Source organism: Podarcis pityusensis (genome assembly GCF_964106645.2).
Source record: "Podarcis pityusensis genome assembly, chromosome: 4".
NCBI lineage: Eukaryota > Metazoa > Chordata > Lepidosauria > Squamata > Lacertidae > Podarcis > Podarcis pityusensis.
The window spans coordinates 67,105,984-67,120,443 of NC_138027.1; the positions used below are offsets into that span (position 1 = coordinate 67,105,984).

General features: G+C 42.5%; 1 protein-coding gene across 3 annotated transcripts in view; it reads left to right on the plus strand.

Annotated features, from left to right (window-relative positions):
• PIR (pirin) overlaps positions 1–14,297 on the plus strand; it is a 28,349-nt gene extending 14,052 nt beyond the window's left edge. For all 3 annotated transcript variants that reach the window (XM_081002559.1, XM_081002560.1, XM_081002561.1), the window contains exons 6-10: positions 2,500–2,584; positions 8,540–8,584; positions 9,468–9,550; positions 12,270–12,336; positions 13,907–14,297. In XM_081002559.1, the coding sequence (XP_080858685.1) occupies positions 2,500–2,584; positions 8,540–8,584; positions 9,468–9,550; positions 12,270–12,336; positions 13,907–14,022 (396 nt within the window). In that variant the 3' untranslated portion in view covers positions 14,023–14,297. The remainder of the gene's footprint in view (positions 1–2,499; positions 2,585–8,539; positions 8,585–9,467; positions 9,551–12,269; positions 12,337–13,906) is intronic.
• The last annotated feature ends 163 nt before the right edge of the window (positions 14,298–14,460 follow it).

The window sequence follows — 14,460 nt, forward strand, 5'->3', positions numbered from 1 at the left end:
CCATGGAGTCTGTGTGGGTTTGGAGGATTAGGTTACTAAAACACTGGCAAAGACAGAGAAAGAAATAGCTTTGTGCTCACTTTGCCTATTAAATTTGTTTAGAGGAAATTCATTTTCTCCAGATATGCCCCATAGGACTGACTTGGACACACAAAAGTATAATATTTCCACATAATATTTTAAAATGTTAAAATTAATTGCATTGTTTATTGGTTCTGCAGTTACATTGGGGTTAGTAGCCATTAGTTTATTTATCTTTCATGAGTTTGACAAGTTTAAAACTGGATTAGACAAACTATTGACTATCATTGCATTTTATGGCAGCCAATTCTATAATTGGGGTGAAAAAGTACTTCCTTTCGTATATTCCCCAATTAAGTTGGTTGCTGTCTTCCAATTCTAGTTTTCCAGCTCTTCAATGTCGTTTTTGAGATAGAGTGACCTGAACTTTAGGCCACATTAAAAATGCTGGCAATTCTATATTCAATCTCTTTCCTAATAATCCGTAGGATGGCTTTTGCTTTTTTCAGAACTGTCACACTGAATATTCCTTCATTTCCCCCTTCTCTGTTTAGAAGTCTCTCTTCATTAAGCCACGAGCTTGACAGCAAAGCCAATCTTTTAAAACTTATCTGCAGGAGAACTAAATGAAGTGCTCTCTAAATCCTGCAGATCTTTATCAGAAAGAGAACAGTCAGGAGAAAATGCCATGTTTGTCATATGGACCAAGAGAAATGTTCATACCTGAACCTGTTCCAATAGGAGTAATAAGATGGTACGATAAAGTCTGCTGAAGTACAAACATGTATGGTGCAGAACTGCGCCCACCCAGCCTAAAAATGGTTTAATCAGTGCTACCTATCCATATAAAGAATCTTTCTCCGTTTTACGATTCTTCAACATTTCCTTGAGACTTCACAGTACTTGGCTTCTCAGCTTCTAGGTCAGTGATGGAAAATCTGTGGCCATCCCAATGTAGAGGACTCCAGCTCCCATCAGTCCTGATGGTTGCCCTTGTTGGCTGAGTCTGATGGGAGTTGAAGTTCAGTCACATCTGGAGAGGGCCACAGTTTCCCTATCCCAGTTCTAGGTTAAATGCAGGTAAGGTAGCCACTGATGCTGAAAGACCTACATTGTCTCCCAGTACATTTCCGAGCACAATTCAAAGTGTTGGTGCTGACCTTTAAAGCCCTAAACGGCCTCGGCCCAGTATACCTGAAGGAGCGTCTCCACCACCATCATTCAGCCCGGACACTGAGGTCCAGCGTTGAGGGCCTTCTGGCGGTTCCCTCAGTGTGAGATGTGAGGTTACAGAAAACCAGGCAGAGGGCCTTCTCAGTAGTGGCGGCCGCCTTGTGGAATGCTCTCCCATCCGATGTTAAGGAAATAAACAACTACCTGATTTTTAGAAGACATCTGAAGGCAGCCCTGTTTAGGGTAGTTTCTAATGTTTGATATTTTATCGTGTTTTTAATATTTTGTTGGGAGCCGCCCAGAGTGGCTGGGGAAACCCAGCTAGATGGGCAGAGTATAAATAATAAATTCTTCTTCTTCTTCTTCTTCTTCTTCTTTATTATTATTATTACTAAAGAAGAGAGGCCTCCTGTTCTTTTCATAGAAGTTTAGAAGAGGGAATTTCAGCAAGCTTAGCTTGCAATGGCAAGCTGAAATTCTCTCTTCTACACAACTTTGAAAGTCACAGGCAGCCTGCACTATTTCCAATCTGCCCACCACATATGCAAGGGCTATGCATTTTGGGATTAAAACATCTTGTTTCTGCAACCATGTGGGGAAAATAACACACGAGCATTTGGAGGCCTTGCTCATGCCATTTTTGTCTCCCCTGGAGACAATTTTCTTTGAAGGCAACAGTCCAAATATGGTGTCTATTTGAATGGGAGGCTGTGAATCTTGCTCATACATTTCACTTTTCTATGCCACCTCCTTGGATTCAGGGTGGGAGTGGGAATTTTGAATTTCAGAACTGAGGCCAGCAGGAGGTCTCCTTATTCAGAGTTGAGTTAGCATTTAACCCCCCCCCCCCAAAAAAAAACACCCCTCTGCCTTCTTTCCAGTTCTTGAATGTAAATATCCATCGCTTTTTTGTTTTTACTTCCTTACCATTTGTTTGTTGTTCTGACTCCATGCAATTTCTTTAGGGTTTGTGGCTAGCATAAAAAGAGCCTCTCAAATATTCTTTTGAACAGTTGTGCTGAAGCAGATTATAATTATTTGAAGAGTGCAGCCTAAAATATATATAAATATGCACAATCTACAGGCCCTTGCATTAAATTAACTCAGTGGCAGACAGTTATTTCTGAGGAGACATGTATAGGATTGCTACTAGAGGTAGTGTTTAGTCATCATGAAGTTACAACTGATAGCCTTATCCTCCATTGAAATGCACTGCTGGTGAACTCCCTCTTTGTTTTGATGTGTTTTATGCTGCCAGCCCATTTTCCTCCTCCTGAGATGTAAATTTTCCTTGTTGCTGTTCAGTCTAAGGTGTATACCCGCACTCCAACGCTGTATCTGGATTTCAAGTTAGACAAAGGAGCAAAACACACCCAGGCTGTTCCCAAAGGTAGGAAACATTTCCTTCATCTCGTCAAAAATGGAATTTGGAGCTGCTTCAATGGTGATGCTTCAATCTCTTTAATGGTGCCTTGTTCTTAATGGATGAGTTCTTAGCGTGGGCTTAACTTCCATTCCCATTTTTGGTTATGTGCTTGGGCCTTTTTACATGACGAAATATCTGAGGGTCTGTTCTGCGCATAGCACCTTTTTTCCACATGGATTTCCAAGTCACGTCAGAGGTATGGCCCAATAGGTACATAAAGGTAAAGGAACCCTTGACCATTAGGTCCAGTCATGGCCGACTCTGGGATTGCAGTGCTCATCTCGCTTTATTGGCCAAAGGAGCTGGCATACAGCTTCTGGGTCTTGTGGCCAGCATGACTAAGCCGCTTCTGGCGAACCAGAGCAGCGCACGGAAACACCGTTTACCTTCCTGCCAGAGCGGTACCTATTTATCTACTTGCACTTTGACGTGCTTTGAAACTGCTAGGTTGGCAGGAGCAGGGACCAAGCAACGGGAGCTCACCCCATCGTGGGGATTCGAACCGCCGACCTTCTGATCGGCAAGTCCTAGGCTCTGTGGTTTAACCCACAGCTCCACCCTCGTCTCAATAGGTACATAGTCACACTTGAAAGACTTAATAGCTACAGTGCTGTAATCTCACTGGTGCAGCAGGGCCTCTGGTCTCTCGCCTCCCTCTGCACACTTTTAAAATCTGCTTTTGAGCATCCCTAACCCTCTGGAGCCAATTTGGGGGTTGGGTGCAGGGACTGAAGAGGACAGGAGAGGAATCTCTGTTGGGCACACAGACGTCTGTTGTGCTGGTGCATATGGCGTGTGGCTTCCCTCCAGGAATAGCCATAAGCCCTGTTCAGGCATTTTTCCATCACGTGGTCACCATCTCATGCCCTCCATGGGATGCAGCTGCTGGTCCCGCCCTCCCTGTCACATTTCCAGCAGCCCCGTCCATCCAACACAGATTTCTGTGGGGTGAGGTCTGAAGCCAGCAGCCTGCTCTCCCTGTGCAGTTTCTGAATTGTGCTGGGAGCCTCCAGACATAGAGTAGGCCCCCCATTTCAGACCATTTCCTCTAATGTGTAGAGGGCTGCCGGGCCACATGACAGGGGTAGAAGCAGAGGAGGCAGGGCAACAAGCACAGCAACACCCTTTGCTTTGGGCATCGTGAATCATTTAAGGAAAGGAGGACTAAGTGAATAGGATGATAGTGAAATAGGCAAATGCTCTGGACCTGGGACTACGCACATTGCCCGGTAATGGCTTCACTTCCATTCTTGTAGGAAAAATACGTGTTCCACTGATTTAGGGTCAAAGTGTTTGGTATGTGGGAAATCTGTGACCTGGTTTTATTAATGCAGCCGTTAGTACATTCCAATTCGATTAGAGCAGTTGGATAATGGGAGATTTTTTTTATCTTCTCTCTCCATTGTGCCATTTTCCCAGTCTAAATTATACTCTCAAACTGTGGTTTGCCAAGTGAGGTAAAAAGTACAATACCCTTTAGGGGCTGCTGATTGGGGAAATTGGGGTGAGGTGGGGAGAATGAAAAACGCACATTTCCATTGCTCTAATCAGATTGGTAGCCTCTCGTGGCTGCATTTCATTTAAAGACAGAATGGCAGACAATCCAATCCCATGAATATGTAGTTCAGCCCCAGTTCTTGCAGAAACAGATGGCTGTTGGCTAGATACTGAGGCCAGTCAGTAAGATTTTTATGTATTGTAAATGCTCTGCCTCAGTTGCAAAGAATCCGAGTTTGGATCCAAAAAACTTATGCACACACTTATCTTGCTACATATGCTATCCTGACTTTGGTAAGGCTCATTTGAATAAAGATTGCCAAGGTATATTTTTTTATATTGTTGTTATTAAATGAGCTGAGGATCTGGAGTTGCAAAATTCCTTGGCATTTGCCACACATGTTTGTCTGTTAGGTAATGGGCAAAGAATTAGCTGCAAATTTGCTCCATAATATTTTTCAGCCATTTCTGTGAGAGACGGATGTTTGTTTCTGCACATTTGTGTTTCGTATATAAACAAATTTATGGAAACTCTGGCCTTTTAAAGCTGTATACTAATAACCACTGAACAGTTAAGGAGCTGACACATAAATATATCAATAAATACTCATTTGCTATCTTTTGAACTATATCCTGAGTTCAAGTATATCACTTTTAACACTTCTAAAAGGCTGCTGAAGATTTAAGAAGGGCAGGAGAATTACAGGCTTCTCTCTCAGGTATTTATAGAGCTGGCTTCTTTTGAAGAGGTATATGATGAGCATAAAGAGATCACAATCCCCTGCTACAGAATATCAGCAAACAAGGAACCATTAGTTCCTGAGGGGATTAGCAGAAGCTCTAGAGAACTATAGAGAGCAGTGCCTTCCCCACTTCCTGCTTAAGATGATGTGTGTTGCCCTGAGGGAAGATGGATGAGGAGAAGCCAAGTCCAGGGAGCGCATAACCATCATGGACCATCAATAGCCTGAGGCTAAGGCTAAAAGATTCTACGCCAAGGTTTGTGAGCAGGAGTACTGGGTCTTAGAGGAGACCATATAGTGTGCATTACAGACACCTGCTGGAATGGAGAAGACCAATGGGACATGGTCTTCTGGATGCAAACCGTTGTTAGATCCAGGAAGCATGTACTGAAGGTTGTGTCATTCTGTATTTCAGAGACAACATAGTCCTTAATGTGCTGGAAGAAGTCTGCCCTGCTAAGTTCCCACGTTCTCCCTTTACTCTTCTTCAGTGCAGTCACAAGGAGAGATCAGAAGTTTCTGCTTCTGCTTTAGTTTTACCACAGTTTAGCTGAAACCGTCAACTGTGGTTAATCTTAATTATGATTAGTGAAAACAAGCCAGCTTGGTGTTCTGTGGCTCCAGTGGGTCATCTCAGATCAGATCAGCTGGTGTTTTCCGATGCAAGCTAGATTTCTAGCTGAATTCAGCAGTCTTCCTTAGGAATCTGTGATGGGCAAGTGGGGGCCTGCAGCAAAACGTTATGTGGGTTAATGATTGGTTTTAGTGCTGCAGACAACTCCACCTTCCTAGGCCTCCCACTCTGCCATTCTTGTTGTGTCTCCATTTTGCATCCCTTTCCTGTCCCACACTCTTGTTTTGTTGTGTCAGTTACCATGAAATTCCCCTTTGTCTTCACATCTGTTCCTCTCCCGTGTTCACTGATTTGCTTCTTCACCTTCCTCCTCACTTTCAAGCCATGTCTTGGTTTTTTCATCGGCCTTCCTCTCTTCCCTTCTCTCTCCTGCTTCTTGCTTTCAGCTGCATAATCTTCTTGCTCATAGTTTGTTCACTTTCTTCTGACCCAGTTTTTGCTTTCATAATTTTTCACCATCAACTTCTAATCTGCTGGGTCTGCTTCCCCTCATCTTGTTAATCTTTTTCCTTCCCTCTGAGCCAGTGTGGTGTAGTGATTAAGAGCGGTAGACTCATAATCTGGTGAACTAGGTTCGATTCCCTGCTCCTCCACATGCAGCTGCTGGGTGACCTTGGGCTAGTCACACTTCTCTGAAGTCTCTCAGCCTCACTCACCTCACAGAGTGTTTCTTATGGGGAAGGAAGGGAAAGGAGATTGTTAGCTGCTTTGAGACTCCTTAGGATAGTGATAAAGCGGGATATCAAATCCAAACTCCTCCTCCTCCTCCTCCTCCTTCTCCTTCTCCTTCTTCTCCTCCTCGCCCCTCGCCCCAAACTCATTGTCCTCCTAGCAGATACAGCCAGGAGCCTGGGCAATGGAAACTTATCACGCAAGCCCTACTTCCAACATATTTTTTATGGCAACAGACATGGATGAATCAGGCAGACCCTGCACACATATGCAGTTGTGTTTCAGCCTTTGGAAGGGAGTTTGCCTCCTTTGTGTGTTAACATGTTTTTGTTTTGTTTCTTGTACTCCTGCAAATCCTGGTGTTCCCCTGAGTCTCTGGATGCTTGTGTAGGAGGTTTTAGACATATAAGTATCACCACTTACCCCAAGAAGCAGAGAAATAAAGGGGACTGGTTTGGAATGGCTGCTGTACAATCTATCCATGTCTCAAAATCAGTTATCAGCCCACTGTTTAACTTCTGAAGAAGTCTTAAGCATAATTATATAGCCGCAAAATTTGACCTTTTAAGGCTACCTTCCAATCTGTGTCTATTTATGGAGAAAAATTGTGGTCCTTTAACTGGAGCTTAATGTGTTGGGATTTTCATGTCGAAATGATGGGGCTTGCTGCTTGTTCTGGGATATGTGCCCAGAGAATGAGACGATATAACCTTGAAAGTAGAATTGCTATGGCTGAAATCCATGTGGTTATTTCAGAGGTGCATCTGCATTTAAAAGAACACATTTACTAACTGTTGCAGACTGAGCAGTAACGTTTTAATGAAAAGATAAGCGCCGTTTATTTATGTTATGAATTGTTTCCCATGAGGCATCCCAAAGCAATTGACAATATAATAAAACATTTATGAAGCAGGTAGAACAGTTGCATATGTAAAAACAATTAAAAAACGATTATATGTTTTAAAAAGCCATTTAAAGCAGCAGTGCATAGGTAAAATCAATTCAGACCCAATATAGGTGCCAACTGGGATAAAGAGAACAGAGTTTTAATCAGGTTACGTGGCAATATTTTTTTTCATCCATGTCAAAATGCTAGGCATTCAGCTTGGAAGAAACAGAGCTGGTGGTCAGATTTAGCAAATAAGGATTTCATCTAGCTGGCGTTCTGGTGGCTGCACCATTGTGTACTTTTAAAGCAAACAATTCCCTTCAAACCAAGTAGGATTTCCATCTGAGCAAAAAATATTTACAACTGGGCTATGAAGCAGCAAACCACCAAACAATGGACTGGCCCCACCAGTTAAATGGCTTTCCCAAGAAACGGTCCATTTTGTGTCTCCTTCCCACAGAACTGCAGCTGAAGGATAAATGGACAGTAGTAAAAGGCTAAGCAGCCTGTTGGAGAGGCCTTGGTGGGCTAGAGGTGACCTTCAGGTCTTAAATTGCCTCCCAGTATAGAAAGGTAAAAGCATATTGGGAAATGATTTATAATGACTTGAGAAAAAATGTTTAAAACTACTTTCCAAAAAACAACCAGAGTAATTTTTGTTGGGGATAGCCCAATCTGAAATTCCCAGGTGTCAGAAAAGGTTATTTATGTGTGCAACAACTGCGGCCTGTGTTTTGTTAGCTGAAAAATGGAAAGTGAGTGAGGCCCCAACTAAAGAGGATTGGCAACTTAAGTTGACAGAATATGCACAACTTGCAGATTTAACACATAGAATAAGAGAGCAAGAAGAACATGCCTTTAAAGAAGACTGGAAAACATTTATTGAATATATGGAAAGTATTCAGCTGAAATATACAGCTGAAAACGCTGGCAGCATTAAGATAAATTCAACAGAGTAAATAATTTTTGATGGATGTAAAAGTGGAAAACTGATTTGAATGGTTATAGTAAAATATGCAGGGATGTATGATATGTAAAATCAACCATGGGAAGAGAAGAAGGGTAGACATTGGATATTTTAAAGTTTGTAAAATGTTTATTTGAGATTGTAAAATAGAAAATTTAATTAAAAAATATGATAAAAAATAAGTTGCCTCCCAGTAAGCCTCTTAAAATGGAATAACTTAATTATTTATCCTATTGTTAAACAAAACAGTTAATGAATACATTGGAAAGTCCAATGTATTTTGCTGTAGTGCATGTCTCTCTACTTTGGGGAGGTGTGGGAGGTTGGTAATAATGTTGTTTCATTAGTTATGTTACATCTGAAAATAAGTAAAATATGGTTTAAAAAATGGAACCTTTACACATGGATAGAGTCACATCTATACCTTGCAAATTACAACTTTGCATGGCCTAATACAGGCCTCCATATGTTTAAACTTTCTATGTATCTGACAGTATTTTGCCCTTTTACATTTCAGGTTGGACAGCGTTTATTTACACGCTCTTTGGTAATGTATATGTTGGTAAGTTGCTTGTTGACTCCACCCTGTTTTGATTACTGGAAACTGCTTCTGTTATTGAGAACCATTTTTTATTTTCAAAAGCTAGTACGATCTTTTTTTTAGGGGCGAAATGGTATTCAGACGGTTGTAAATGTCAAACAGGCAGCATTTGCTTGCTCTGTAAAAATTGCAGCCTTTAAAGATTAGCAGGTAGCTTCCTATTGGTTTATGACACTGGGTTGCTCTATAAAGCCTACCATGGTCTCTGCACAGTATTTCCTAGAGATTGCTGCTCTGCCTGTGAGCCCACCTATCTATAAACAATAAATCTGTGGTTGACCCTTGTTGAGGGTCCTCGTGGCGCAAATGCCTTAGTTGTGGCAGGTTGGAGAAAGCTTGCTTTGTTGGGTAATGAAGCGGTGATCTGCAGAGGACCATAGTGATGCTAGATATCCTTTCACAGAGTCGGAAGGGACCGTGAGGGTCATCTAGTCCAACCCCCTGCAATGCAGGGATCTTTTACCCCATGTGGGGCTTGAACTCACAACCCTGAGATTAAGAGTCTCATGCTCTGGCTGAGCTGTCTCGGCTGAAGCATTTATTTCAAAGTAGAAAACAGATATTGCAGGGAGAACTGTAAAATGCCCCTTATAGAACAATCCTATACTTGGAGGGAAGACCCATCAAATTCAGTGGGGCTTAATCAGGTAAATGGTTATAGCATTGCATGCTTGGGCATCGTAAGTCTTACCTTGCAGTGAAGTTATTCTGTGATCAGCTGTCTGCCTGGAAATTTTCGTGAAAGGTTTAATTATTCATATATGTTTTGGAAACTGTGTGAATTAGCCAGTACCTATTTGGAAATGTTAGCACAATCACCTCTTGAAAAACCACCATTTTCCAGGTCCTTCCGATGCTCAACAAAAAATAGAACCGCACCACACTGCTGTGCTGGACGATGGAGACTGTATTCAGTTTGAAAACAAGGTATTCTGCAACTAATCTGTCTGCCTCCAAAACTTCACTCCCACCCTCAGAATGCTTTCAGTAGGTTTTTAACAATAGTAGACTGGGTCAGAATGAATCCCAAATAAACTGCCTTAGCAAGAACCCCCAATTAAACTGTTAAAAGACGTGCCGAACCTGTCTTCATTGCCTTCCTATACTAAATGTTTAAGTGTCTTTTGCTTGGTTGTAAATCTTGAGAAGCTCTTATTCTGTAACAGCCCATTGACTCTTGTGGAACTAGAGTAAGTGGACTGGATTTCATCGGCTTCATTTATTCTTACTCTTTGTATTTTACTCCCCGCACCCTTCAAGCTGCTTAAACTGCAGTTTGCGGAGTGCTTTCAGGTGTTCTCTACAATGGAAATGAGGTGTATTCTGGGATACATTCTGACTCAAGGTGGCCCTGAATAGCAGTGTGTCTTCTAACAAATGTCTTGATGACGACTTCTATAATACAGATCAATTATTTGCCCACCTCTCTCTTCAGATATTCAGTGCAGCTACACTGGAGCATAGGAGGGGCTGAGTTTTTATATCTAAACTCTCCAGGCAGACTCTCACATGCTGGTTATGATATAGCGGTCTTCAAAGAACAGCCAGACAAAGAAATTGCCTGGCTGATCCCTACAAAACAGGTTGAGAATTGCTGAGCACATAGTAACTGCCTGCCTTATTCCTAGACTTATCACTGTACATGAAGCAAGGAGCTAGCTACACAAGGTTTGTGCCCCAGTGCTGGCCCAATGGACTTTATTGACCCCATGACCAGTGTGCAAGGAACAGAGGCAGCAACAATGTTGTATATTTGTATGTACAAAAAGAGCTCCCCAGATCCCCTAGAACTGAGGCTGAATTTTCCTGGGCCCCTTCCTGGTAGGGACAGGGAAGGACTCTTGTCTGAAACCCTAGACAGCCACTGCAAATCATTGCACACGAGAGTGGCCCTCTAGATGTTATTGGCTTTGAATTTCCACCAGCTTCAGCTAGCTTGGCTGAAGGGTTAAGGGAGTTTTAGTCCAGCAACATCTGAAGAACCAAAGGTTTAGCCAGCACTGATGTAACCAGTCCTGTGTTCTGACAATAGAAGGTAGCTTCCTGTGTTCGCTCAAGTTGAATCAAAAGCACCTCCTTCAATCTGTTCAAGTTATTACTGATATAGGAGAGTGCAGTTTCCATTGGCCTCATTCACATGCTGTGGCAGACATACAACTCCAATGGCAGCGACCCGGCTCCTTCTTCTGCCAAATTGCAAAGAGACGAATCTCAAAGCAGTGAGCCAGGAACAAATCATTGTATAATTCATGTTGGGGAGTAAGATGGTTGGTTTGTTTGTTTGTTTTGCATGCCCCTAGAATCCAACTTTTCTTTGTATGCTTAACCATCTCCGGGCTGGAAAAATAGGTTATATTCTAGGTTGTTGGAAAGAGCAGTTTATTTTGTGAGCAGAATCATAGGAAGTTATAATTTGATTTCTAAAAAATATATTGTCACTTCTGCTTTTGTGCTTTTCCTAAAAAAATTGAACTTGACATGATTCAAAAGTCTTGTTTATTTTTCGGTATGGGCTACACCCTTATGTCTCAAAACAGTTTTGCAATACTAAGACTACAATAGGGTCTGTCGCAATTCTTTTCTTACATAATATCCAGCAATTTATCTTCAGTGCAGCCAGACCCTATGAGCCTCTGCTGAAGAGACAATGCTGCTTTGACAGGGTAGTTTACCTTAAAAGCTACAACATGCCATAACACAGGAGTGGGATTCTTAAGATGCCTCTTTTATCCTTAGGAGAACTGCCACAGCACAGTAAAAAGTTCTGTCAGTTCCAGTGGGAGGCCCTACACACCAGAAGAGCCTGGGAGGCATTTTCTGACCATTGAAGTGGACTCTAGTCCACAAAGGCTTATGCCATAATGAATTTGTTACTCTTTCAGGAGCTGGAGAACTTATTTTTGCTGTGACAATTTCTGCTTCCTCTCTGGAAACTTCAGCCCAGTTATGCTGGGGGATGCTCAAGAGTTGGGGTGGGGAAGTTCCCTTGTGGAAAATCTTGGGTGGGGAAGCGTTGTCTATTTGTTTTTGGCCTTTAGCTCTCACCAAGCAAAATGCGCACAACTGCCCCCTTTGTTTACATGTTTAAATTCACCATATATTTAATAACAACTTGCATGTGGTCCATAATATTGTATTTAGATAGGATCCAAATCCCACTTTAGGCACAGTGCCCTTTCCAGATGACCTGCTTATTTGGGTTTCACGCTGACTTGCTTGCAGAAAACTTACCAAGAGGTTAGATTGTACCTGGTCTTTATTGAGCATTGATTCTGGTTTTTTGTGGAGCAGTTATACTGCATCCACCCTGATTTGCTTGGTGTTTATTCGCCTTCCCACTAACCATTTGTTCAGCCCACATGGAGAGGCCATGGATCATCACTTGGGACAAGCACTGGCTCATTCTTCTCCCTGAGCTTGGCAACGGTGGGGAAAGCAGAAAAATTCCAGGATCAAATCAGAAACCTGGAAGGCTTTCATAATTCTGGGACTGTCCCTGGAAAGTCGGGACACTTGGAGGATATGCTGAGGCCCCACACTTGTGATCTACTGTATTGTAATTTGCTCCTGCTTTGGGTATCTAATCTCAAACTCTCAAAATGTAATTTATATGCTGCTGATGGATGCTTTCTGCTCATCCTTTTAGGATCCTGAAATGAGCCATTTTGTCTTGGTGGCTGGGGAGCCCATTAAGGAACCAGTAGTGCAACATGGTAAATATCTGTTTAACAAGTCGTCTTCTTTTTAAACAAATGGGGCATGCAGAACGTATTTTCATCTTCAACCTCAGGTTTTATTCTGGAATATCTCCCCCCGCCCTTCTGTTGAAAAATCCACATCAGTGACTTGCTGCTTTGGTCTTCCACTGGTATTTATAGGGCTATGCCCTGTTTGTAAATCACTGTATTTTGAGAGGCCTTGCTTGGAATCTTTTGTTACAGTTGTGTTTCGCTCTTGGAAAAACAGGCTGGGGTTTGAGCAGTCAGATTATTTCCCCGGTCGAAGGATGTATCGTGTTACAGTGTGCATTAAGAGATTTGTAAATAAATTTTTGAAAAGAAGTGTATAAACGTTGGAAAGCAAAGTAAGTAAATAAATGTTACCGGCCTCCTTGCAAAGGGACTCAAAGCTGCCAGGCCTTGCTGTTGTTGCTAGTTATATCTTACCATCATCGCACAAAGCTACTGGCAAGCAAAATGTGAGAAGGGGAGGATGGGTTTGGTGGAGAAGAACTGAGACTGTTACTCCCATGGAATTTCAGTAACTTGCTTACCATAGAGCCATCTGCATTGATGCAGTGCTGTACAAGGCACATAAATGCATGGGTGGGGATGGCTATGAACGACAATGTGAATAATGTTGTGTATACGTTAGTCGGGTTGAGTCCATGCATTCCTGCAAGTAAATACATGACGTATGAGTGCATGTGATCTTGATGCACAGACATGTAAAGTGATTGAGAACTTGCATGTGCTGTGGCCTGAGGGGGGGGGGACCCTGGGCTTTACCTGAATCTGCAGGCCTTTGTCTGCGAGTGTCTGTGGAAACAGTTCTAGAGAAGACTTGAAGGTTGGAAGCAATGTGTCCCTCCCTCTGCCTTGCTCTGTCCTCTCCACCAGATGCAAACCATGGCAAACTCCTCCATCATTTACAGCATGGTAGCTAACAGTCTGTGGTACAAGGGCCACAGTCACCCATGGCCAGTCCATCAGGGGCTGCGTACAAGCAGTGGGTGTGCTCACCCCACAGCCCTCCTCCTTATCAACCAACCAGTCTGATGACTTGCATCCCATCAGGGCGCTGTGCTCCACCCACATGTCTACCTCATTTCATTTGCAGTGGCCAAAATAAGTGGGGTCAGGGGGCAGAAAAAATTGCTTTGTTGGGGGCCTGATGAGGCACCCAAAGTATTGATTAGCTGCCCCTTATTTATAGGGTCAGATCTTCCCCTTCCACAGCCAGCATGTGTGGAATCCCCAAGATTTCCCTTTAATGTGAAGAAGGGAAAAGAATAACCTTTCGTCAAATGCTATTGAGCAATCCTTGCTCAATTGCTCACTCAGCAATCCTTTGCTCACTCAGGATTGCTCGCTCAGCAATCCTTTGATTTGGTGCAACCTCTATGCCAGCCTTCAACGCAGCTGAGCCCTTGGGAATGAATCTGGGGACCAAAAAGGAGGAGGAGAAAGGAAAATGAATGAGATGCAAATTGAATTCGTCTACAGAAAGCCTAAAGCCCGGAATATTTAAATACTATCCTGAATTTTGCAATCTATATCTTAGGTCCATTTGTGATGAATACACAGGAAGAAATTCAACAAGCCTTTAATGACTTCCGAAATGCAAGAAATGGATTTGAGAGAGCCACCACTTGGAAATCAAAGATTGGAAACAAATGATGTGGGGTAGCAGAACCCAGGCTGACTGGCTTTTTAAAAATAATTTTCCAGCTGTACACCTTGATCTTTACTGCATTTACTGATTCCATTTGCTTCATTAGTACTGATCATGTGGGTTTGCCAGATTGAGCCCAAATAATATTTCTAGTATGCCTGGAGCCAAAGTTAGCTATTAGAGTGTCATAGACGGGTACAGCTCCATTTTTATTACTCTGAGATATACATGATATATAAACATTCTGTTTATCTGTAATAAAAAATGTTTTCATCTAAAACGTACAGTCTCATGCCCTTTCTTTGTAAAAGCACTGCTTTAATAAATGAAATGGTTTTCTCAAAATCCTTACAACACAGAAAACGTAAAGGAAAGGTGTGTGTGTGGGTGTGTGTGTGTCTGTGTGTCTGTGTGTAGCTGTATGTATACTTGGTAAGACCATG